Below are 25,811 nucleotides of genomic sequence, written 5' to 3' on the forward strand. Positions count from 1 at the left end.
TTGGTTATATATTCTTTTAAATATGTTTATATTAAGGCCGGGTATTTAGCTCAGTGGTGCCACGCCTGGCTTGCAACCACAAGGTCCCGAGTTCAATCCCTAGTACCAAAAAAAGTTTATATTATAAAATACAATGAATTTTATGAACATGAAATGAATTTTTTTGGTACTAGAGCTTTCACACTGAACTATATCCCAGCTCTTTTTCTGGTACCAGAGATTGAACCCAGGACCTTGCACTTTTGAGGCAGGCAGCAGTACCACTGAACTAAATCCCCGGCCCAGGTCTGCAAATTTGAGTCTTAACTTAGCAATGTCTTCCTAAAATTTAAAAAGGGCTGGGATATTGGGCTGGGGATTTAGCTCAGTGGCTCTGCCACCTGCCTTGCAACTGCAAGGACCCAAGTTCAATTCCTGGTACCACCAAAGAAACCCAACCAGACAAATTTACAGACTTCTGCCTCAGCCTCCCAGAGCATTGACATTACAGGTATGTGCTGCCAGGCCAGGCTTGAAATAAATCTTAAAGTCATACCTTCAAAAATCTCTGGGCAGGGCGAGGGATTTACCTCAGTGGTTCCAGTGCCTGCCTCGAAAGCACAAGGTCCCTAGTTCCATCCCCGGTACTAAAAAAAAAAAAAAATCTCTGGGCATGGTGGCACATGCCTATAATCCCAGCACTGAGGAGGCTGCTGAGAATTCAAGGCCAGGCTGAGCTGCATAGTCAGTTCAAGGGCAGCCTGAACCGAATAGGAAGACCCTGTTTCAAAAAATAAAAAAGAAAGGTTTCGCTGTGCGGATGGACAGCTTTTTGTCATACATTTAGGACTCCCATCCTCTGCTCCTGTGACTGGGTGGAAAAGTTTGAAAAACAGGGGGCCAGGATTTAGCTCAGTGGTTCCGTGGCCTGCCTTGGAAGCGCAAGGACACGAGTTTGATCCTTGGTACCAAAAAAAAAAAAAAGTTTTGAAAAACAGTCATAACCTGCAGCTACTACAGATAGGTCTTGAAGACCTGACGCATTTTTTAAATGTGTTTTCTTAATTTGTCAACATTACTTGTGAGTGACCAGAGAATTAAGACCTAATTGGGCTCCTCTGTGTGCACAAAGGAGAAAAGCTGGGCTGAGGAATTAGCTCAGTGGCATGGAGCCTGCCTCTCAAGTGCAAAGTCCTAAGTTGGATCCCAGTACCAAAAACAAAACCGAAACAAAACAAAGTAGGAAAGCTGCACTCAGGGGTGGACGCATATTAGGGAAAAGTGAAGACAGCTGAGGTTTAGTTGTTTACCAGAGTATGTACTAATGGATACTGGAAAGCAGATGAACCTTGTTTTAATTCGATTGGTTGTACCGGGTTTGGGTGAATAAAAGTGAGAGGGGCCAGGCTGGGGTGGGGGCCGTTTCCTCCGCCTAACTCGGAGTCCTCTCTCTGCCCACATGTTAAACTGACTCCCTGTCTCTGATTCCATGTCTCTTTGTCATTCATCCTTATTGCCAGCCCCTTCTCCCCCGCCCCAAGGAGAACAAAGTAGTGGGATCTAGGTCATGGAACAAGGCCAGCCAGGTGGGATGGCCGTAGGTAGTGCCCAACACCGGGCTCAGGACCCAGGCTTGGCTACAGTTGGCATCTGAACAGGGACTTGAGACCTACAGTCGGCACCCATACTTACTCAGTGTTTCTAGTCTCCCAGCACAAGGAGTACTTAGTACAGAGTGCACGAGATTCATGCTCACTGTCTAGGGTTCTACAGGAACATATTGGATCTTGAGGACCTATCTGTAGGAAATAAGATATCACTTTATTCCTGAGTCAAAGCACTAACCTAAGTCATAGTTTTTACTGTTTTTTAAGTCTGGCCATGAAAGATATGTTTATTCAATGTGGATAACAAATGAAACCGGAAGACCCATTTTTCATGCTACAATGAGTCTGGGTCGATTTTCATTTTTAGTATGTTGCCTTACATTTGATAGTTAATTTAGAAAAAAATGTAAAAATAGGTTAGCTGCTGTCTCAGACTTATTTGATGAATTTGTCAAAAGGTCAATGTTATTCTCCTGGATTTTGCCTAATCATAGATAAGATGCTGGTACCATTTAGAGGAAGAGTCGGTTTTAAAAAGTTTATGCCAGCCTGCCTCGGAAGCACAAGGTTCGGAGTTCAATCCCTGGTACCAAAAAAAAAAGTTTATGCCTAACAAGCCAGCAAAATATGTCATAAAGATGCAGATTTTAGCTGATGCTAAGACTCATTATGTGCTAAATGCCAAAATATATGTTGGTGTTGAAATAAAGACAGCTAATCTGACCAAACCCACCTTATCAAATCCTACAAGAGTTGTTCTTAGGCTGTTGGAATATATTGAAGGTACTAAAATATTACTGGTGACAGTTGGTATAGCTCAGTGGAACTTCTTGATGAATTTAAAAAAAAAAAATTTGACTTATGTAGATTTATGTAGGCACTTTGAAAAAAATAAGAGGGCTATTGTGGGAAACCAGGTGTGAGACTGCAGCCTGGGTGGAGCGCCTCTTCAGAGGCGGGGGAGGGGATAGAAAGCCATTCCCTTCTTGGGCCGTTTGCCTGCAGCCAGCGTCAACCAGTTTCAGGGAGCGAAACAACTGCAGCTGAAATCTAATCAAAGAAAATACAAAAAAAAAAAAAAAAAAAATACACATTCAGAGGGTCAGGGATGTAGCTCAGTGGTGCCGCCAGCTGAAGGTCCGAGTTCCATTCCCCAGTACCAAAAAAAGAAAAAGAAAAAGAAAAAGAAAAACACATTCAGTTGTAGTCTATAAATTATGAGACCCTGATAAACTTTCCCTGAACCCTGGATCACATGCTTGCTTGCTTTTTCTTTGCGCAATTCTAATAAAAGTGGAGAGCATTGTCAGTTTGGGACTGTCATTTGTCCATTAGAGACAGAGTCCCCTGGTCCTTCTCTTCCAAATTATCCTTGTGGGGCCAGGGATTTAGCTCAGTGGTTCTGCTGCCTGCCTCGAAAGCGCAAGGACATGAGTTCGATCCCCGGTACCAAAAAAATAAATAAATAAAAAACCAACCAAATTATCCTTGTCTTTTTTTTTTTTGTACCGGGGACCGAACCCGTCCTTGTGTCTTTTGTCTTTCGTCCTTTTTGGTTTCCCAAGTAAGGGAGAAATTTATAGGCTGGTTCCTACAGGCTATATCACCTGAATTTTTACCAAATAGAAAACGAACTGTTCAGTCATCAGTATTTGGATTTTCTGCTATCACACATTAGTTTCCTATGTACCAAAAAAAGGTAAAACTGTCATATTAATATCAAGTATGTAACACAGCAATTCTGTTGAAAAGAAAGACTGAGTGCTGGGGATTTAGCTCAGTGGTTTCACTGCCTGCTGCGCAAGAGCAAGGTCCTGAGTTCGATCCCTGGTACCAAAAAGAAAAAAAAAGCCTGAAATTATTCACTTTTTTTTTTTTTTTTCTTTTGTGCCGGGGATCGAACTCGAGACCTTGCACTTGTGAGGCAGACCCCGGAACCACTGAGCTAAATCCCCGGGCCAAATTATTCACTTTTATAATGACGAGTTGACACTTTAGATGGAAAACGTACACTATATTCGAAATCCAGAAGAACCAACCATAGACCAATGGCAATTTTTTATGCCATTTTAAATGTTTCGGGTGTTAACTCCCACATATTGTACCAGTTTACACAATAAGGTGAAATAATAAAACTTTTTTATTTTATTAAAACCCTTGGGATGCAGTTAACTGAGGAAAATCTGTATTCCAGAATGGCTACTGATAAAGTGTCCATAAAAGTATGAAAACTATAGCAGAAATCCCAGGAATGGAGGTTCCTGTTATAGATGAGTCCAGACAAACTACTGACAAAAGCAAAAAAAAAAAAAGATGTGTCATATGACCCAGCAGAAAGGACAGAAAAACTGCTCTCCAATGTGACACTTGTAAAATGCCAATTTGTAATCAATGCTGTAAGAAACTTTGTTCTAAATGTTTTGAAAATTAATTTTTGTTACAAATATTTACTTGTGTTTACAAATAAAAATTTAGCATAAAAATTTGTAACACAAATTTTTTACTTTTTCTTTTTTTTTATGGTACCGGGGATCGAACTCAGGACCTTGCACTTGTGAGGCAGGCACCAGAACCACTGAGCTAAATTGCCAGCCCAAATTTTTTACTTTTATAAAAAATAAAATTAATAGGTCTTGAGAACCCATGAGTAGTACATATGAAATTAAATGAGTCAATAGTACCTGTGGGTTAAGAGGTGATTTGATTTATTTCTTAGTTTTTATTACACATTTACCAGCAGTAATTTTTTTTTCTTTGTTCCTAGACATATATTTTTCAAACTGTATAGATTTGGGGTACAAAGTTGTCTTGGTTCCTCTCCCATTTGCCATGAGAGGAGAAAATCATTTTTACATTATACCTAAGTTTTAAACTATATAAACCCATTGAACATATTTTCAATCTAAAGTTTGCCTAGCAAAACTTTAGTAAGCTTGAAATCTGATAGAACAATTTTTGTTCTACTTTGTCTGTCAAAACTTTTCTAGTTGTTTTGTCTATAGAACTGTCTTTATCAATATTTGTAATAGTTCTTTGTACAATTTACAGTTTCTACTTGTATATAATGGATCTTAACCAGTATCAATAAATCACTTCATATACTCAAAGCAAAACAAAAGACCTACAAAGTTAATCTAATTTACAGAACTGTCAAACACTATTCAACAAACTTGAAAACATACAATATCTTACTAGGCCAAACTACCACTGAGTTCAAATAACTGACATGGAAGTATTTTGGTAAAGTGCCCACAGTGAGGGTAATTTTAAAAGCAGCCCCTGTGTTCTACAGAAGAGTGACAGTGAAAACTCATCACATTCTCTGCAGTACTGCATGGTACTCAAGCATTCAGGGGGGCAATATCCTGGACACACGGCTTATTTCACATTAGTGAACAAATCCAAGATTTTTATAACAGTTCTGACTTTGGGTCAGAAGATATAATGTCCCAAATATACATACATACAGACTCTAATTTCTAGCCTCTAGAATTCTCTAGTTCTGAAAAATGGCTTTTTGACTTGTTTTTAAAAAGGAGAAAGTGTGCTATACACTTGTATTTGCACTTTTGAGTTAAAGAACTATACACGTCAAGTGAGCTTGGGATGGTACTAACCTATTTAAGATTATGTACATTATCTTTGGGTATTCATGAGGATCAGTTTAACTGTCTCTTGCCTTAGAGCATAGCAACTTAATTTTTTAAGTTACCCAGGAAATGTATTCCACCATTTACAAAAACAAAAATTCTAACATGCACTTTACAAAATCATGGTCTTATTTACCTCCATATTCTTCCACAAGATAGGTATACATTAAAAAATATTGTTCAAAAACATAAAAATATATATTCTTTCCTTTGCCATTTATGCATATAAATATTTTACTGAAGATGCATTATTCAACAAACAAATGCAAAAATTGTTTATATAAAGTGTAGTTCTCTGCTATTTAGCAATAGAAAATATAAAGTGAGTACAATGTAAGCAGCCACTGAAGAGCTAAATTCAAGAGATTTAAAAAACCAAAACAGCAGTGAACAGTCCCTTGGACAAAAGTCCATTAAAAAGTCAAATCGATTTTGTAACAGATTACACAAAAATACAAGCCAAGAAATGCATCAAGAATGTAAAACAGAACACGGCTTCAACAGCACATTCTTCAGTCTTGTTTAACTTGAGGCCAAACCTGCTGCTCACTTTTTGGTTCATCTTGTTTTCCATTAAGCTCTTGATCAACTTGTTTGATGCATTCTGGTATGCCAACATACTCCATGGGAACAAGTTCTGCTAGTTCTGCCAAATTAAAGATGTATCTAATTTTTTGGTTGAATTTTGAGCTAATAAATGGTCTTGTAACAGGCAGAAGTGTTCTGATAAACCAAGAGGGCTGTACAATGATTAGAGATTTCAGGTTTTTCCGTAACCTTCTATCAATTTGCTGATAGCATTTCCTGAACCATCCCAGACTGGGCATTTTTCTTCGAGTTGTTGCACCATTTAAATAAACTATCATGTAGTTTTCTGCTACTAACAGTTCCAAAGTGCCAATAACATACTTAAAGAGATTGTCCATCAGGTGTCTATAGTTGGGCTGACCACTCTCTGGCATAAAACAGACAGCGAACACAACAATGGCATTTAATCCATCCCCATAATATCCTCCGTGGCTGATGACTTTTTTATAGGGTTCGATTGCCTTCATATCAACCCGGTGGTCTTGTTCCCCAATCCTGAACATGCGCCAGCGTCGCCCATCTTCTTGCTCCTCTGCTGCAGTGTACTCAGTAATTGAGCCTTTCCTAATGATTTCAGTAGTTTTGGGTTTTGGAACATCATCTTCCCACTCAAACTCGTTACTGTTCTCCAATGGTGAGTCCAAGCCATCTAAGTCGATCTCCTCAACACAGAACCATCGCTAGGATCCAGTGTCAGGCTAATGTCTGGAGCCATTAATTTCTTTCTCACTTTATTTCCATTAACTGCTGGTGAGTCAGGCTGGTTCTCTGGGCCAGGTACACCCAGGATGTCCGCTTCAATACTGTCATCTTCTGGTAAAGGTATTGGAAAATCTTCATCTTGCCGTTCTTCTTTCAGTTCCACACCTTCCATCCTCAGGCTGGATTCAATGTCAACTACAAACTCCTGATAATCCAGAGAGCCAATGCCCCCCGAGGAAGCCTCGGCCCCATCGTCCTCTTCGCCCCTCCAGGCCGGCGACGTGGGGCTGACGGCCAGGTCGCGGAAGATAGCGCCGAGCGGAGCCTGCTCTCCTTGGTCGGCAGTGGAGACACCAGCCCACAGCCCCCACCAGCGGTAATTTTAACACTGGTTTTCTGATTGAGATAGGATACTAATGGTGACTGTAATTACAAATTAAGAATAAACTAATATTTATTAAGCATTTACTTTGTACCAAGTCCTACACTAAGCACTTAACCGGACCTGGGATTCAGAACCTTTGGATATGGGTTCTGCAGCCTAAGAGCAGTCACCCGACTTTCTGCATCTCTAAAGAGTAAGACATTGTCGGGGATTTAGCTCAGTGGTTCCGCCGCTTGCCTCGCAAGCGCAACGTCCCGAGTTCGATCCCCGGTACAATAAATAAAAATTTCAAAGGTAAGATATCTAGCCGGGGTGGTACACGCCTGTAATCCCAGCACTCTGGAAGGCTGAAGCCGAGGTTCACAAGTTCGAGCCCGATCTGGGAAACAGCGACTTAGCGAGACTCTACCTCAAAGTAGAAAATAATGAAAAGGGGACTGGAAATGTAACTCCGTGAGAAGTCGCCGGGTTCAATTTCCCAATACCGGGGGTAAAAATCTGTCCCGCCCTAACAACCGAGGGCACAAGATCCCGACAGGACGAATCCGCCCGCCTTCGCGGCTCGGCGTCTACTCACCTCAAAGCCCCGAGCACCTGGACCTGTCCCTAAGAAGTCTCATATAAATAGCAGTAGCGTCAACCTGCCAGAACCTGTCTGATAAGTTGCTGCCCGGGAAAAGCGACTCGGGAGCATTCTAGTGTCCCCTCAGCTCCGGCCACTTCCACACTTGTCGTTTCTTCACCCTTAGCCTTTCAAACAGGCCGCTCCAGAAACACCAACCACGGCCGTTCTTCTTCCCGGGCCTCCCTCCGCTGTCCAATCAACACACGGCTCCCGTCCGTGGGCTCGCAGCCCGGCCCACCCTTCCTTTCGGGTTCCCAGGTGCTGAAGGGCAGAAGGAGAAGGGCAAGGCGTGATGACGTCAGACGTGTCATCTCGGTTAAGGCCCGCGCTGTGGGCCCTGATGGGTTTCCCCGAGGAAACCGTAAAGCTGTAGCATTCCCACGTGTCCCGGAAGCCTGTATTAGCCAGCGTTTGAGAGGGTTTCCCGTGGCGCATATACCCTGGGAGGCGCGCCAGGGACCGGGACCCTCGCGGACGTGGCCATATGCTTCTCCCCGGAGGAGTCGGGGTGTCGCGGCCGGCGCGGAGAGCCCCGTACCGGACAGGACGCGCCAGGCGCCCCCAGTAACGTGGGAAGGGGCACCAATGTTCCTGAGGCTAGCGCGCGGGAAACGGGGATGAGGAAGCCACCTCATCCTGCCCTCCTGTGTTCTCCGCCGAGCTCAGGGTTTCTCCTTTGCAGGACTTACCGGCCCCAAACCCGCTTTTATGTCCTGGGTGGAAGAGAGGCGGAGGCACGAGCCCGGAAGCCGAGGAGCTGTTAGCAGAGGCAAGGAAAGACTAGGCGCCTCATTCTAACACCAGTCCCGCCTCCGACTCGGTCCTCAGCCTACGCTGCCCCAATGTCCGGGTGCCGCTCTGTGCACTTCACTGGCAAGATTCTCTTATTTTTGGTCAAGGGATAGGGAAAAGAGATTTAATTTGATCTCCGCTGTGTAATAAAACGAAGACTATTAATAGAGATTTTTTTTTAAAGCAGTGGCCAAGTTTGAGAAAGTGAAGAGTAGGGGAGAAACTTAGCTCTGCTGAGCGAGTTTGGGGAGTAAAAGAGGCAAAAGTAAGATAAAAGGACACCCTGGAGAAAGCAGGGCGGGCTATCCTGAGGAAAAGCCACAATAGCCAGGAGTCTTCCTATGTAGTTCAAGCTGGCCTTGAACTCATAGTAACCCTCCTGCCGCAGCCTCTCGAGTGCTGGGATAACAAATACTCCACTTTGCCTGTTCTTGATATTATGTGTTCACAGTGTTGTAGAGAATGCCTCAACAGATCATAAAACGAAGGCAAAAGGTTTTTTCTGCAGCCATCATTACAAATTTGTTCCCAGGTCTTCCATAGATCCTAGTGTGAGTCCAATTGTAGACATCTTGGTGATGACCTCCAGTGGCACCAAGGAAGGTCATTTAATGCATGTTTTGCAAAGATCATAAACAGGTTTGGGATTGTAAACTTCATGGGGTGTGGGACCATCACTGCCTGGCACAGGTGTTCAATATTGTTGACTCTGCATCATTACCTCTTAGTATTCAAAGCCTTCCTTGTGTTAACCAGCAGACAATGGAATTTCCTTTTGTTTTGAGACAGTCTCACTATGTAGGCAAGCCTGGCCTTGAACTCAGTGTAGCCCAGGCTGGCCTCAAACTCACCGCAATCCTCCAGCCTCAGCCTCCCAAGTGCTGGGATTAACCAGCATGTGTCACCACCCGCCCTGGAAATCAGCTTTTACTCTATGCTAACTTTTAGGGCAGGACAAGGTCTAGAACATGCCTCTAAGTTTTGAGTTCTTTCTTCTTGTCTCAGGATCCAAGGATGGAAATGGGAAAGAAGAGTTGAAGAAGAGACCAAAACAAAAAAAGAGATGGAAAATGAAATGTCTCTCAAGGAGTGGCTGCCAGCCAGCATGCCAGCTGGCTCCAATCCTGCCAAAGGTGCCTACTCAGAGTTCTGCTGGACCCCCACCCAGGGACCCATCAAGCCTTGGCTCAAGGACAGTGCACCCTGCAGACCACTCTTGCCCAGATGGTGGCTGCAGTTTACTTCCCTTTCCTCCTGGCCAGCTACCAGCAGGTCCGCTATGGGGAAAGGCCTTTCCACAGTGACCAGTGCCAGATTCATTTTATTGTAGCAAATATAACTCACAGTGTTGTACTCTAGGTTGTATAACAGTCAGGCCCAGAAGAATTGAGCACACACCCTGGAAGTTGGAAGCAGATTTAGTTCACTAGTGGACTGATCGGGGACTTCTTTGCCAAGCAGTCAGTCCCATCTGGGTGGTGAACACGGTTTATATAGATCTGGAAAAGAGGGGTGAGAATACTGTGGCAAGACACTCAACATCAGTTCATTTGAGGTACATTCAGGTTGAGGTACATTCAGCTTACACAGTAAGATAGAAAGGTACACTAAGGTTCACCTTATTTACATATGGTGGGAAGCAGGGGTCACAGAAACCCTACTGAGAACTGGCAGAAAACATGTTGGGCAAGTCTGAGTGAGACCCCGACATGTTTTAGGTGTGGGAGAGGTCGGAGCCAGGAGGAGCCTTTGCTTGCTGCCCAGTTAGCTACAGCACGGGTTCCTTCTGGTCAGAAATCACTTTCCTGTTCAGTTTCTCCCAGCGAAAGTGCCTGCTTCAGCTCCAGTTCACTCACACTGGAGAAAAGCCTCACTGTGGGTCCCGCATAAGCCCCCAGAGCTCCTAGGCATCCATAGGCAGGCTCACCCTGGGGAGAAGCATACCCCGGCCCCACTGCAAGAGTTGCTTCACTTAACCCTACCTGCTGGGCAAAGCCCTACACCTGTTCTGACCGAAGCCTTCACTTCACCTACTCCTCCCTGCTCCTCAGTCACTGGTGCATTCACCCTGACCACTGGCCCGTGCCCTGCCCCAAGAGTGGCAAAGGCTCCCAGTGGAAGTATGCTCTGGAGGTGCATCAGTGTCCATTGTTCTGGCGGTAAGAAGCTGAGCGGGGAGCAAGCTGCCTTGTGGGTACCAGATCCCCTCTCTGTCTCGGGAGGGAAGGATCCCCCAGTTCACTTCTGGTACTTTCCAGATACATTTAACGAGTGTGGGTGACAGGCTCACACAAGTTGATCAGTTTTCTCAGGAATAAAAGAAGCAAGATTTTAGGTTGGAGAGGTTTGGAAAGGAAGTGAGCATTTAAGGAAAACAAAGTTCTGTGTTAGGAAACAAGCAGAGGTAAACCTTGGGAAGGAAGCAGGAGTTACTTCAAGGCCTTTGCTAATTGCAAAGATGTATTATCAGAGTAAAAGTGTAAGGGCCGGGGATTTAGCTCAGTGGTTTCGCCGCCTGCTATGCAAACACAAGGACCCGAGTTCAATCCCCGGTACCAAAAAAAAAAAAAAAAAGTCACAGAGTAAAAGTGTATTTGTTAAATGTATAGGTACTAAAAATTAGAAATAAAACCATATTTTATATTTTAAAAAGAGAAAAGGAGCCAGGCATAGTGGTGCATACCTTTAATCCCAGCACTCAGGAGGCTGAGGCAGGAGGATTGCCTTGAATTTGAGGCCAGCCTGGCTACATAGTCTATTGTGAGCCTGAAGTACACAGTGAGACCCTGTCTCAATTTTTAAATAAGAAAAAAAAAAAAAAAAAAAAGAGGAAAAGGAGAAAAATCTGAAAAGATGCTTGACAGCTAAACTCATTTGCTGGGCCACCTAGTCACACAGCCCCTTATTCTAAGCCCTGAGTAGGACTACTTCACTATAACTATCCACCTAACTGGCTCTCCTTCCTGGGTTGGTCTCTTCCTCAGAGCACTCTGCTTCCTGCCCTGTATCTCTGCTGCTCATCACAGATGGGTCACAACCTACTAAAAGATGCTGTACCCACTCTGGGTCCCTCGGAAGAGAGGGCACATCTTAGTCCTAACTCCTCCGGGGAGGGCGCTCATCCCAGCATGCCATGCAGCCAATGCAGGTAAACCACAGGACAGACACATGTGGTGTCTTGGAGACCTAGCAACAGCCACAAAGGTCAGTGGCCTCAGGCAGGGAACTCTCCTGCCCCATGCTTATCCTGAACATAGAAAACAAAAGCATTAAACCTAACTGGCCAGATGTGGTGGCAAAAAGAAGAGAAGGAAGGAGGGAGGGAGGGAAAAAGGAAAGGAAAGAACAAAAAGGAAAGAAAAGAAAAAATAAATTACTGCCAGGGATAGTGGCACATCCATACTGTAGTCCCACCTATTCCAGAGGCTGAGGCAGGAGACTTGCTTGAGCCCAGGACTTCAAAGCCAGCCTAGGCAACATAGCAAGGCCCCATCTCAAAACTAAATGAAAGGGGGAAAAAAAAAAAACCCTAAATGAAAGGAGGCTCACTTCTGAAGGTCTATGTTCCCTCACTCCATCGCCCTTCACTGTTAACCACACAATGAGTACAGGGAGGCACGGCCAGAGCTCAAGTTGTAAAGTAGGAACGTGATTGTTAGGAAGGGAAATCAATAGAAGTGACTGCAAGCTAGGAAGTTTTTTGGAAGAGTAACAGCCAAGGTAGGCCTGAATGGAGACAGAAGTCTTTTCTGAAAAGGCACTGGTGCTGTCCACAGTGAAGGCCTGTCATGAATGAACTAGAGCAGTGGGGAGTCACCAGGTGGCTCCAGGGCCAGGCGGGGCTCCTGACTGCAGACACCTGCTGGGTCGCACTTTCCTTCTTCAAGAACAGCCCCTTCTCAGTGCAGGGACTTCCTTCCTAATGGCAGGGATAGTCCAACGTGGGGAAGGTGTCTCTTACCTAGAATGTAATACCACCAGCCATTAAGAGAACTCAACCTAACTAAAGAGGAAAACACTGAATCTAGGAAGCAGAAGATACAATCCAGGAGAGCAGAAAGGGAGACTGATGACAGCTGAGGCCCTGAGACTCAGGAAATGAAGCTCAAGGAGGGAGGTTTCCCAAGGGAGAAAAATAAAGATTTAAGAGTTGATGATATCCTTGGTAATTTGGAACAAGTTAAAAGGTAGGTAATGCAAGGAGAAAGATAATTTGAAACTTCAAGCAGTCAAATAAGAATGGAAATACGGTAAAGTGCTGGGTGTGGTAATACACACCTGTAACCCATCAGTGTAAAAGGCTGAGGCAGGAAGATCACAATTTCATGTCAATTTAACTTGGGCCTATTTAGGCACTTTAGCAACTTAGCATGAAACCACCCTCTCATCTCAAAATAAGAAATAAAAAGGGCTGTGAATGTAGCTTAGTGTGAAGGCCCTGTGTTCATTCTCCAGTGAAGAAGGCGAAGAGGGAGGAAGAGGAAGGCTAGGAATTTAGCTCAGTGGTTTCGCCGCCTGTCTCGAAAGCGTAAGGACCCGAGTTCGATCCCCAGTATGAAAAGAAGGAAAGGAATACAATCATAGCATATTGTATCAGTCAGCCAAACAGCTGACACCCACACCTATAGGAGGAGAGGTTTGTTAGGCTCAAGGTTTTGGAAGAGTCAGTCCAAGGCAGAACCATAATGGCATATGGGCTTAGCAGAGAAAAGCTGCTCAGTTCATGCTGGCAGGGAAGCAGAGAATGGGAGCAGGGCCAGAGGGAAAGGAAGGGTGGAGGAGTTTCGTGTCTACGACTGACCAGAAACACCCAAAAGTTGGATTCACTAACCCCCTAGGTGACTCCTAAGCCAATCAGGTTGACAGTTTAGCATGTGAGTCACTTACTTGCGAGAAATATTTATAATACTTTATTACATTAATTATTTTGGGATTAGAGGTGAGGCAAGCTGGGGAATCATTCAGCTCAGTGGTTCCACGGTCTGTCTCGCAAACGCAAGGTCCCAAGTTCGATCCCTGTACCAAAAAAAAGAGGTGAGGGGAATGGGACTAGAAACTAAAGTGATGAGTATTAAGAATGGAAAAAAAAAAAAGAATGATTCTCTCCTTGGCCAAGCATCATTTCCCCACTAGGCCTCAACCTTGGCCTATAAGCACTTGGACAAAACACTAACAGTTTCTGACAGCTCAAGGCCACATCCCTAGGATGACCCCATGCCCCTTAAAGTACCTACCCTAGGCTGCCAAAAGAATTTACTGTTTGCTCCAACCAGCACCTGAAGACAGGGTCCCTGTCTCCCAGCTCTGGGAGGGTAAGGGCACAACTTTGATAAGTGCCAGTTAGCAAGCCCACGTGGGTTTCCTGTGGATGAACACATCCTTCTTGACTTTTGTAATTTTTCACTTCCCAGACTCTACTTAGACTCACCCCTTTCTCCTATCTCTTTATTCTTCCTTTAAAGTGCTCACTAGGGCCGGGGATTTTGCTCAGTGGTTCCGCTGCCTGCCTCGAAAGCACAAGGTCCTGTTTTCAACCCCTGGTACCAAAAAAACTCAAAGTAAGCCTGGACTACATAAGGAGACCCTGTCTCCAAAACCCAACCAACCATACACAACTGTAATCCCAGCCAGTTGGAAGGCTGAGACAGGAGGATCGCCTTAAGTACAAAGCAAGAACTTGTCAGAGAGAAAAGGGAGAAAGGGAGAAAGGGAGAGAGAGAAAGAAAAAAAACAGCTGGGCCTGGTGATGCATATACGTGTGAGGCCGAGGCAGGAGAATCGCCATGAGTTTGAGGTCAATCTGGGCTAGTGAGTTCATGGCCAGCCTGGAATACGTAGCGAGACCCTGCCTCTAAATAAATAATAAAAATGAAAATGCAGTTCAGGCTGGTCTTGAACTCACTGCGATCCCCCAGCCTCAGCCTTCTGAATGATGGGATTACAGGCGTGCGCCACCACATCAAGCTTTAAATTATTTTTTTAAAAACACGTACATTCATAATTAGCAAAAAGCACACTGTAATTTAACGTTTCCCCACTCCCGTTCCATCCTCGCTAAATTCGTTCCAGAGAACGAACGAGCGGAGCCAAGAACGCAAACGGTCCTGAAGGCTCCTCAGCTGTAAAGGTGTACACACCTGGCTTCTTCCTCGGCTTGGGTTCGCCAGGGTGGGTGGGTACGTCTTCCGGGTACGTCCTCCCCCAGGGCTGGCGACCAGACTGCAGATCCCGCCGCGGGGAGCCCTGCTCGAAGACCTTCGCGCTCACAATCCTGGGACCCTCTAGAGCCGAGGTCTTCCGGGCATTTCTCTCGGTCAGAGGATTCCTGGGCTCAGAGCCTTTCAAATGCTCCGCCAGTCTAGTCCGGAGCCAATCACGACGCAGCTTCTTCACTTGGTTACAGCCAATCACTGATCGCTCTGCATCCACGCTGGAGAAAGACAGGTGAAACCGCCTCTGTGTCCATCTTTCTTGAAGGCAAGAACGTTTTTCGGGATTTCCTGGCCAATCCTCCCCCACTACCGACGCAAAAGCTCCTGAAACGGCCATTGTTTTTAAGGCCAAGTGGGGACCTAAAGCCAGAGGAGCCAGTAAGGCGCCATATTTGAGATGCTCAAGAAAGAGGCCCTTAAGTACAACCAGTGGCAACTGAAGCCAAGCTACCGCCATATTTTCTAAAGGCATCTTCCGGGTCCTTTAACCCGCATCTCAGTCCAGCGGCCATGAAGTGAATAAACACCTAGGAGTTTTATTTGTCTCCACCAGAACCCCTGAAACCCTAGCAGCAAGTCCCTGCTATTGTGGTTTCCATTCCAGGCAGCGATCGGAGCCCAAGGCTGGGCAGGGCCGGGGCCTGGACGGCCCTTCCCGTGGACGGCGAGAGCTGAGGCCGGGAGCGGGGAGGCAGTGGCCCCGAGGACGAGGCGGCCAGTGCTCGGGGCCCCATGGCGCCACCCCCAGGCCGCCTCCTCCTGGCGCCACGACCCGGGGATACCCAGCCTGGTCGCGGGAAGCCCGGGGCTGTGAAGTTCGCGGACGTGGCCGTGTACTTCTCCCCGGAGGAGTGGGGCTGTCTGCGGCCGGCGCAGAGGGCCCTGTACCGGGACGTGATGCGCGAGACCTACGGCCTCCTGAGCGCGCTCGGTGAGGCCCCGGGCCAGAGTCCCCCCACCTCCTTCACCAGGTTCGCAGGGGAGATGGTGTGGAAGGACCGCCTGCGTCGTGAGCTCTAGTCCTGCACTATTCCACCGACAGCGCCAGCCACCTGTTCCCAGGGCTTTAGCTACCTACCCCCTGGGAGCCTGTCCCACCGCCGCTTCGCTGAGGCAGGAGCTCCGCAGACCCTGTCTGAGTGGAGCCTAAGTTCCGTGGAGGTACCCTCACCTCGGCTGGGGATGCCACCTTCCCAGGACAGCCTCTCAGGCCAGCACTGTGATCCCTGTTCTCTCCCAGGATTCCCGGGCCCCAAACCAGCCCTCATCTCTTGGATGGAACAGGAGAGTGAGGCTTGGAGCTCCGCCGCCCAGGATCCTGAGGAGGGGGAAAGCCTGGTCGGAGCTCTGAAAGGTGAGGGATGGTCCCAGGACTCCCCTGGCTTGGTTTTACAGGGTTTCTGGTCTAGCAGTGTTTTTTTTCAGGTCCCACAATTCCAGCATCCCGAAAGAGATTAAAGAGCTAAAGCCAGGCACAGTGGCACCAAAATGTAATCTCAGCACTGAAGGTGGCTGAGTAAGGAGTGAAAATTCCAGTCCCACATGGACAATTTAGTGAGACTCTGTCTCAAAAGTAAAAAAATAGAAAAGTAAAAAAGACTGGGAGGCTATAGCTCAGTGGAAGAGTACCTCTGGGTTTGATCCCCATTACCACCACACACACACACACACACACACACACACACAGCCAATATATGTTGAACACTGGAGGAGAAAGGAGGGCAGGCCTAATACATACAGAATTTTCAGACTTGGGACAGTAGTCATGTTAAGACAGAGTTGGAGAACCAGGAGACCAAATCCAAAACTTCTAGGTTTCCAGGTCCCTCTTGGAGAATACACCTGGCCTCAAACTGGAAATGATCCTCCTGGCTCAGCCTCCCAAGTGCTAGGATTATAGAGGTGTGCTGGGATACAAGGCCACTACACCTGGCTATTCCCTCTTTCAAGAAGGAGTAAAACAGCCTTAAAAGTGAAAGCAACTTCAGGTCTGCCTTTCAATTTCTCAAGCAAGGCAAAATGGTACAAGAAAAATTGACCAGTAATTGACAGCTGGGCTCTTCTTCCCTCACCATCCTTCAGGGAGTAAATTTGTCTCCACATCTAGAAAAGTCTTGCTCTACAATACCTAAATAGGAAACCACACTAATATTACATCTGTTTACTGAGCATTTACTAAGTGCTGACCATGCATGCACTCGTAATCCTCCCAACAACCCTGTGAAGTCAAAAAATTATTTTCCCATCTGTCAGATAAGAGAGGAGATTTGAACTGTTTACTTTCCACCAGAATGTGCTTGTTGATCACTGGGTGGTACTCTTGGCACTACCGTAAGTAAATGACACTACAACCTGAGATGGCCTTTGAAAAGTGTTTTAAATTCCTGTTTCCCTGGCAGGCACCCCACCCAGGAAGGAGGAACCTGAAGGAGAGCCGGGAGAGAAGGGACCTGGAGTGACTCCCGAGAAGGAGCTGCCTGAAGAGCTGGATAACCACAGTCCGGACTCCTCTGTCAGCATGGTCTCAGCAGCATCGCAGCCACCCACAAAAGCTGCCTGGGGCCAGATGGCAGTGGCACAGCCTCCTGTCCCTGCGGCCACTGGGGATGCTCAGGACAACCAGCGGCGCCACGTGTGTGCAGACTGCGGCCGCCGCTTCACCTACCCGTCCCTGCTCGTCAGTCACCGGCGCATGCACTCCGGAGAGCGGCCCTTCCCTTGCCCCGAGTGTGGCATGCGCTTCAAGAGGAAGTTTGCCGTGGAAGCTCACCAGTGGATCCATCGCTCCTGCTCCGGGGGGCGGCGGGGCCGGAGACCTGGGATCCGAGCCGTGCCTCGGGCCCCAGTCCGAGGTGACCGGGACCCACCTGTGCTCTTCCGGCATTATCCTGACATCTTCAAGGAGTGCGGGTGAATGGCCCCCCAAGGCTGGAGTTGAGCCCAACCTTGGCACTAAAGGCTGCCTGGCTCCTGAAGCCGCGACTTGGGAACTGAAATTCATCCCTTAGGCTTCTTTCAAGGGTCCCTCAAATTTCCAGACTTGTAGAAAGAAAAGTGCCTGTAAAGATCAAACAGATTAAGCTGGGTGTGGTGGCACATAGCTGTTATCCCAGCAATCAGAAGGAGGCAGTGCTATTATCCCAGCACTGAGGCAGGAGGATCACTGTTTGAGGCCAGCCTGGGCTACATAGTGAGTTCTAGGCCAGCCTGAACTGCATCGTGAGACCCTGTCTCAAAACAACAGAAACAAAGAAATGGAACAGATTAAACTTGACAACCTTTTTCCTATTCTTTTGTTTAAAAAAAGAGAAGAGAAGAAGAGAATGAGACCGTGCACTCTTCTCACAGTGTTACCTCAGTAGCAGGTGCAGCTAAGTGTCAGGAGGCCTTTCCTTTATCTCAGGCAACAGCCACTGGCTCCTTACCTGGTGAGGAGGTAAATGCTGACAGGGACTCGGGCCTGGGGGAGGGCCCAGAGGCAGGATTTGGCCTAACCTGGTTACCCATCCCCTGGCAGCTGGGCAGGGCAGAGTGCTGCTAGTAAGTCACATGGCCCTGAGCCTCGGTTTCCTCATCTGCAAAGGGAAGGAAGGTTAATATCATCTACCTCAGAGATTTGCCATGAAGACTGAAATCTGAGTGGGATAATATGTATGAGATCGTAAATGTGCAATAAACATTTGTTGAATGAGTAAATTTGTATCAATAGTTTACACTTTTGAGAGTGTAAAGCAGGTGGCCAGGTAGAAAGCTCAGTAGTAGAGTAAGTGGTTAGCATCTTTAAGGCCCTGGGTTCAATCCTTATCACTAGAAAAATGAAGAAAAAAAATGTAAAGAAGCCCTCTAAGGAGGCAGAGCATGGAGACCAACAACAGCCTTGTTTTGCAGATAAGAAAACTCAGGCTCAGAGAGAGAAAATGATGCCCCCAAAGTTTCACTGCTCTTTGTCAACAAGACTGGAAACTGACAAAGCCTAGAGATTTCTACCATCTCTGAAGTCCCATCTGAACAGAAAACACGGGCTGGGGTTCAGGACACAGGATGCGGCCATCCTGGCTGGGGGAGTCTGCAGCGAACTGGGAGCCTCAACAAAACCACATCCAGGGGCTTTGTATGAAGTCCTTTCTTTGCAGGGGCTGCACTGACCAATAAGGGACTCCACTTGGGAGAGCTGACACCCTCATGCCTCCATTCAGCACCACCTGAGGCCCGCGTGGTTTTGCTGGGCCCCAGAGTCCACTGGGAGAGGGTGATCAGCTGTGACGGGAAGTGGAGAGGGTCTGCTGGGCAGCCAGCCTGACTGGCCGGAAAATGCTTCCAGAGGAGATGGCTATGTTTCCCATGTGGGAGGAGGAGCTGGCGTGGGGCAGATTTTCCAGCAGAAGGAGAACAAGGCAGGCTTGTTTCACAGAAAGAATGTAAGGAACAGTGAGGAATAAGGTTGAATCAGACCATCCGGGACCAGTCCTAACTCACTTGCTCTGTGCTGTGCAATCTTGGGCAGATCACTCCTTGCTCAAGTCGCCTTTCTGTGCCTCAGTTTCCTCATCTTTAAAACTGGGATAATAGGGGCCAGGGATTTAGCTGAGTGGTTCCACCCCCTGCCTTGCAAGTGGAAGGATCCGAGTTCGATCCCCGGTACCCCCCCCCAAAAAAAGTAAAACTGAGATAATAGCAAGTATCTCATAAGGTTGGTGTAAGGATTAAATGAAATTATGTAGCATACAACCACGCACTTTACTGGGATTTTGTTGTTTTGTTTTCGGTGCTGAGTATCAAACCCAGCCTTCTGGGCCAGGGTTTTAGCTCAGTGGTTTCACTGCCTGCTTCACAAGTGCAAGGACCTGAGTTCGATCCCTGGCACCAAAAAAAAACCAACCCATTCTTGTACTTGCTAAGCAAGGGTGACCCCCCCTTGTTCCCCACCCCTTTGTGAGCTGTGCTCTCTGGCTTTGAACCCTTGGGCTCAAGTGGTTTTCTGACCTCAGCCTCCCGGGTACTGGGCACTTGCAGACACTCACCATTCTTGGCTTCACTTGAGGGTTTAATAAATACTGGTTCTTGTTATTGTGATGCAGCACAAAACAGTGTGTGAGAGGACCTAGAGGAGACTGGCAAGTCTTCTGAATCAAGGAAGTTTTCCTGGAGACGATGATATGAACTGGTCTTGAAGAATGAGAAGGAGCGATGGGCTCTCCCCCAGACAGCATGTACGGGAGCAGGAAGCAGTTCCACTGGAACCAGAGCTGGGCATGGCGGCACATGCCTAGAATCCCAGTACTTAGGCAGACTGAGGCAGGAGTACCCTAAATTTGAATCCCACCTCAGCAATTTAGCAAGATCTTGTCCCCAAATTTAAAATACAGAACAGGCCAGGGATTTAGCTCAGTAGTTCCGCCACCTGCCTCACAAGCGCAAGGACCCGAGTTCGATCCCCGGTACCCAAAACAAAAATAAAATATAGAACAAGAGATGTAGCTCAGTTGTAGAGCATTTCTGGGTTCTATCCCCAGGAGGAAGATGTGGAATAATAGAAAACATGTAGCTGAGGGATGGGGTAAAATCTTACAGGGCAGTGGATCTCTGCAGCAGAACTCGATTTATCTTCAGGCACTGAGGAACCACAGAACATCATGGAGCAGGAGCAGGGCCATTTCACAGGTGCCTTGGAAAGCTGTGTGGAGCAGGCCCTATGGGAGGGGTCCGGGCACAGATCTGTGGAGGTCATCAGGAGCTGGGGTAGAGGGTGGAGACCTGGAACTGAGAAAGAAGACACAGGAGGGGCTTTTGCCTTATGTTCTGCACACCTCACATAGGAGCTGTGAGCAAGCAAGATCCAAGAAGGTGCAAGCATGGAGAGCAGGAGCAAAGGAGCCCCAGTCGTGTGTGGGTCGGGGCAGCCAGGGGTGGGAGAGTTGAAGGTCAAGGGGTGCCCAGTCCTGGGGAGGGGCTGGAAGAGCAGAGCGCCGGTCCAGCACAGGCTCCCTGCTCTTGCTCACTGCCCACTTAACAACTATCTACGAAGCATTTACCACCTACTAGTTGCTATCCTGCATGCCAGGACATAGCAGAGAGAACGGACACAGGAATCCTCTTGGAGCTATCCTCTTTCATTCTAGGAGGAAAGGGATAAACAAGTGATAAAACCAGAGCATAGCTGAGCATGAAGGTACACACCTGTAATCACAGTGCTGGGGAGGCTGAGGCAGGAGGATATTGGAGTTCAAGGATGCCTGGGCTGCCTACCAAGACACTGTCTCCAAAGAATGAAAAACAAGACAAAACAAATAAAAAACAGGGCCGGGGATTTAGTTCAGTGGTTTTGCCACCTGCCTTGCAAGCGCAAGGACCCAAGTTCAATCCCCGGTACCAAAAAAAACCAAAACAAAACAAAAAACAAAGCATAGACAAGGTACTTTTGTTTTTCTTTCCAGGCAGGGTCTCCCTGTGCAGTACTATGTAGCTCAGACTGCCCTTGAACTCCTGGCAATCCTCCTGCTTCAGCCTCCAGAGTGCTGGCATCACAGGTATGTGCCACCACACCCAATTAAACAAGGCACTATTGTCTTGGTTACTTTTCTCTCATTGCTGAGACAAAATACCCGACAATCAAAATTAAAGGAGAAAATGGGTTTTTTTGTTTTTTGGGGGTTTTTTTGAGAAAATGTTTATTTAGGCCAGGGATTTAGCTCAGTGGTTCTGCCGCCTGCCTTGCAACCACAAGGACCTGAGTTCAATCCCTGGTACCAAAAAAAAAAAAAAGAAAGAAAATATTTATTTAGCTCACAGTTTATAGAGGTTTCAGTCCATAATTGGCTGGCTCCTAGGCAGGGTGGCATCACAGAGAACAGTTCATAGCAGGCAGAGAGTGGCAAAGCAACAAGGGGCCTTAACAGCGTCTCTCTGCCCCTTTTATCTTACCCAAACTACTTAGGGTGGGCAGCACTTGAGCCCTTAATCCTAGTGCCCTTGAGCCTAGCAGTCCACCATGTATCACAGACTCAAGATCCAGCCACCTCTGAAAAGCCCCACCTGTGACCGCATGGGATTTAGGGGGACATCAAGACACAGCCATAAGAACTACAATTACAAATGGTAACCACCATGGGCCAGGGCTCGGTGTCCACAGCCATTCTACATAATTTTGGGGGAAAATCATTTCATAATTAAAGTACGACATTATAGCTGTCTAAGGCCCAGTGTCTTCTTGCCCTGTGGTATGAGGAAACATGTCTCCGTGTACCTCTGGTCACAAGTTGATCCCGTGTTCTGCGATGCTCAAGGGCAAGAGCACATCGGCTGAAGACATCCTGGTTATTTGAGAACCGAGTAGTAATAAAAAAAGAGAAAGGTCTCACCTGGGGGAGGACAGATTCGTCGTTAGCCGGCTTTCTCGCCCTGAGTCCCAGTGTAGCGCTGTCCTTACCGCCCTCGGCGACAGCAGATGCTCATGGACCTAAGGTCTTCAGCAACACAGAGCACGGCTGCCCTGAGTCACCCGATGTTCCCTCCGATTATTGTGTGCACCCAGCACATGGCAGCCGGCTTGGGGAGTCTTTGTCTTTGCTGCTCCCCCATATGCTTTGAAATTACGCAGGTCACTGTTGTCTTTTTTCTTCTTCAGTCCTCCCCCTCTAGGCAGTCGGGGGGATTGATCGCCCTCAGATGTCTCTGAGAGCTTGATAGCTGAGGTGCAGCTCCGTGGTGGAGCACCTCTATCGAGTGTGAGGCCTCTGGTTTGGTTCCTGTGACTTCCAAAGTAAAGAGATGAGGAGCCTCGGGGCGACAGGGTGGGACCTGGGGGGCGAGGTCTCAGGTGGGGATTCGGGCAGTGCATAGAGGACCAGCAATGGGGTGCTCTGCCCTGGGGGTGAGTGGGTACAGGAAGGACTTGCAGCTGGACATAGCGACTGAGTGGAGACCCTCAGATGGATGAAGGGAGAGGGCAGGGCTGGTCCCAAGGCTCTTGCTTGCCATGAGGCCAAGTGTGGATTTGGTTTTATTTTTATTTATTTATTTATTTATTTTGGTACCAGGGATCGAACTCAGGACTTGCCCTTGCCAGGCATGCGTGGCGACACTGAGCTACATCCCCGGCTGGATTTGGTTTTAAATACACCGAGAAACCATTGATTTTTGTTTTGCGGTAAAGTATATACAACATAAAATTTACCATTTAAACTTTGTTTTGGGGCGGTGCCAGGGCCTTTCGGGTACCAGCAAGTGTTCTGCCACTGAGATACATCCCAGGCCTCCCGAACAGTTCCAAGTGTTGTTGTGCCCAGATTGCAAAGTCCCAAAGACCACCAGGAGGCCGTTTCCGATGTAAGCACACGAGGGTCGTTTATTCAAGCTTAAGCAGGGACTCTCAATTGTCACCGACACAGCAGATCGAGATTGAGAGCCCCGAGTTCCAAATTAGCAGGGTTTTTATAGAGGTTACAGCAAGGTTTGGAGATTTTCCACTTAGCAGTTACATGATTGGTTAACATTTAGCAAGCATGAAGTGTACATTTTTGATTGGCTGAACTCATCAGGGGTAAGGGGGGATTATGTATAGGTTTTACAAAAGAAAAGAAGGACAAAGGTTAGTGGGCAACTGTCACGTATTGATGGTCAGCAGACACGGTGACTAATGGTCACGACCACCCAGCACTGACAGTCAGCACATTGACAGAGGGTTCCTACAGATAGTGAGCCCAGGACGTTCATTTCCTGGGTAAACAGATGGCTGAGTAATTAATTTAGGAACTTTGATTTGTTACAGATTGTATCTTTTGTTCTAGAGCAAACACATTTTAACCATTAATTTGAGAGGCTAGGGGAATGGTGGATTTTAGCAAAATGGAGTCGCTTTGGTCTCACAGTGTACAGGTCAGTGCTTTTAAGTAGTCAAGCACTGATTAATGAGGGAGTGCTCTGAAAAGGCGGCCCTGGGCAATCTGATCACTGGGTGAATGAACCTCATAAAGTACTTGAACTGGAAAGGAACAGAGGACAAAGCAGGGCCTGACAGTCTCAGAGCTGGACAGTCTCAGGACTGACAGTCTGGGGCTTGCTCTCCTGCTAGACCAAGAAGGTCACTGTGCCCGGGAGGTGAACTGCTGAGACAACACCTGCCTCTACCGCTCTATCTCCCTATGTCTTAAAGATAAACTGTAGAAAAAGTGAAAAAGCAACATTACCTCCACCTCCCCACCCTTTGCTAAATTCCGCTTCTGTAAAATCGTGCTTGCTCCCTGGCCCTGGCTAAAAAATACATAAATGTGAGAGCAAACTCAGAAACAGGGCTCACCCTCTGGAAGGTGCTTCCCTGGGCCCCTAGCTAGCGAGAAACCTACTTTCCCTCCCATTCTCTGAGTGCCGCTCTCTTCCTTGGTCTGACTGCCTCCGGGTGCCACTTCATACTTGATAGATTTCCCTCTAATTCAGGGTGGCTGCTATATATAATAGCTGCCTTCTTCTTCCCATAATGCCCTGCTCCCCACCTAAAGCCACCCCAAGATGGCTTCTCCCACCAAAGGACGACCTTCTTTGTCCCAACATGCCCTATTCCCTCCAAAAGAGTAACCTAATACTTGCTCTCCTCCGAGCAACTAGTGACGTCACAGGCTCCCCCAGTCCCTAGCCACTACCTCACTCAACCCCACCCCAGCTCCTATAAGAAGCGCTCCCTGTCCCCGCCATATTGCTTTTTGTCTCTCCTTTGTTTAGAGGCAGTTCGGCAGATCATCCCTCCAATAAAGGTTTGTTGTGGCCTGGTCTGGTCTTGGTTTTCGGCCTTTTACCTGGCAATACTTACCTCGGCTAAGAAGCGTGCCGAGTCACCAGCCGGTGTGGCCACAGTGGACTCACTGCCCGCTACTGACCGAAACACCACCAGCAGGTGACAGAGCTCTTTTTCCTAGTACTGAGGATTGGTCCCAGGACCTTTACACTGCCCCTTTGTTATTCCAAGGCAAGGCCTTTCAAAATCAGCAAATGGCCCAGCTTGATTAGCCTAAGCCTGTCAGGGTCCTTGGATCACAGGTGTGCACCGCCATGCCCAGTGCCAGAACATTTCATCCTCCTCCAGAGAAATCCTGTTGGGAGCAGGTCTACATTATTTTGGGGAAAATCATTTCACAATTAAAATTACGATTAGGGGCCAGGGATTTAGCTCAGTGGTTTCACCGCCTGCTGTGCAAGCACAAGGACCCGAGTTCGATCTCCGGTACCAAAAAAAACCCTAAAAATTACAATTAGGCTTAGTTTCCTGCCTATAGGCCAGCTATGACGTATTGACACCTGACTCCATTTTTGCCTCCGGTCACAGCTAAATCCCCAATGATGTGGTGATGCTCCGGGGCAGGATTACACCAGCTGGAGACATCCCCCGAGGAACACACAGTTCCTCATTGTTCAGTGAAGGGAATTTTGCCTCTGTAGTTCAAGCAAGACTTAGTGTGGGAAATTCCCTACTTAAAATTTTCTTTGTTCAAATGTCCAGGCCTGTCCCACCTGACATGCCTGGGCATGCCTGAGCCAACTTCTGCATCTCAGGAATGTCTTTGTCTCTAAAGTAGTTTTGTCTTTCTGCCCAGATACAAATGAGGTATTAACCCCCGTATTTTAAATTACCCAATGAACCTGCTGCCAATATTATATGTGAGCCAATGCCAGGTTTGATTCTGCCTGTTAATGCGTAATCACATTCTGTAACCAATGTGGGTCGGGGATTTAGCTCAGTGGTTCTGCTGCCTGTCTCACAAGCACAAGGACCAGAGTTCGTTCTGTAACCAATGAATGTACACTGACAGTACCTCACTTGTAATGCCCCCTCCCAAAGTGTATATCTACTTTGTTCAAGCGGTGGACAGGGCCAGTATCCTGCATGAACACAGGCTGGTCCACCAGCGTAAATAAAGCTTTACTTTGTCTCCAAGGCTCCTGGTGTGCCTTCCATCCTCTCAAGACAAGCGGTAAAGAGCTTTATCAAGGAAACCTTGCCTTTTCATCAGGATTTCACCCTGCCGTACTCTGCATCACCTGTTTGTTCACATTTGTTTCTCCCGATATACTGAATAAAGGCGCGGCAAGCTCGGGCTTCGATTTTGCCACCCAGAGCAGCACTGATTGGACCCAAAGCTCAGCTTCTTCTCTAAGTCTCATTTTTCTATCTTTTCTGTCTAATTAATTAATTTGCCTTATGCTGTCATGGCTCGCAGGAGACTAGGACTGACTGCAGAGGTTCTAGTAATGTCCCCTTTCCCTGTTCCCTACAAAATACTG

The 25,811-nt window shown here is 47.2% G+C and overlaps 1 protein-coding gene, 1 long non-coding RNA gene and 1 pseudogene across 3 annotated transcripts in view; 1 reads left to right on the plus strand and 2 right to left on the minus strand.

Moving 5' to 3' along the window:
* Positions 1–14,649, minus strand: part of LOC110344200 (uncharacterized) — a 49,472-nt gene extending 34,823 nt beyond the window's left edge. Inside the window, exons 1-2 of one of the 2 annotated variants that reach the window (XR_002386616.2) lie at positions 14,466–14,648; positions 7,489–9,827 (exon numbers count right to left, since the gene is read on the minus strand). This is a non-coding gene — a long non-coding RNA (uncharacterized LOC110344200). Of the gene's footprint in view, positions 1–7,488; positions 9,828–13,215; positions 13,345–14,465 lie in introns of those variants that run through there. The other variant, XR_002386615.2, reaches the window with a different exon arrangement.
* On the minus strand, positions 4,275–6,961 carry LOC101696913 (BCL2/adenovirus E1B 19 kDa protein-interacting protein 2 pseudogene; annotated as a pseudogene).
* A 623-nt stretch (positions 14,650–15,272) lies between the features above and the next one.
* Znf688 (zinc finger protein 688) lies at positions 15,273–18,236 on the plus strand. The gene is made up of 3 exons (XM_004856173.4): positions 15,273–15,471; positions 15,781–15,894; positions 16,940–18,236. Exons 1-3 carry the CDS (start codon positions 15,273–15,275, stop codon positions 17,452–17,454), a joined length of 828 nt encoding a protein of 275 aa, XP_004856230.1. The 3' UTR covers positions 17,455–18,236.
* Positions 18,237–25,811: the final 7,575 nt, after the last annotated feature.

The sequence above is a fragment of the Heterocephalus glaber genome, unplaced genomic scaffold (assembly GCF_053883595.1).
Source record: "Heterocephalus glaber isolate CG9 unplaced genomic scaffold, H.glaber_assembly_v1.0 deba00000943, whole genome shotgun sequence".
Lineage (NCBI taxonomy): Eukaryota > Metazoa > Chordata > Mammalia > Rodentia > Bathyergidae > Heterocephalus > Heterocephalus glaber.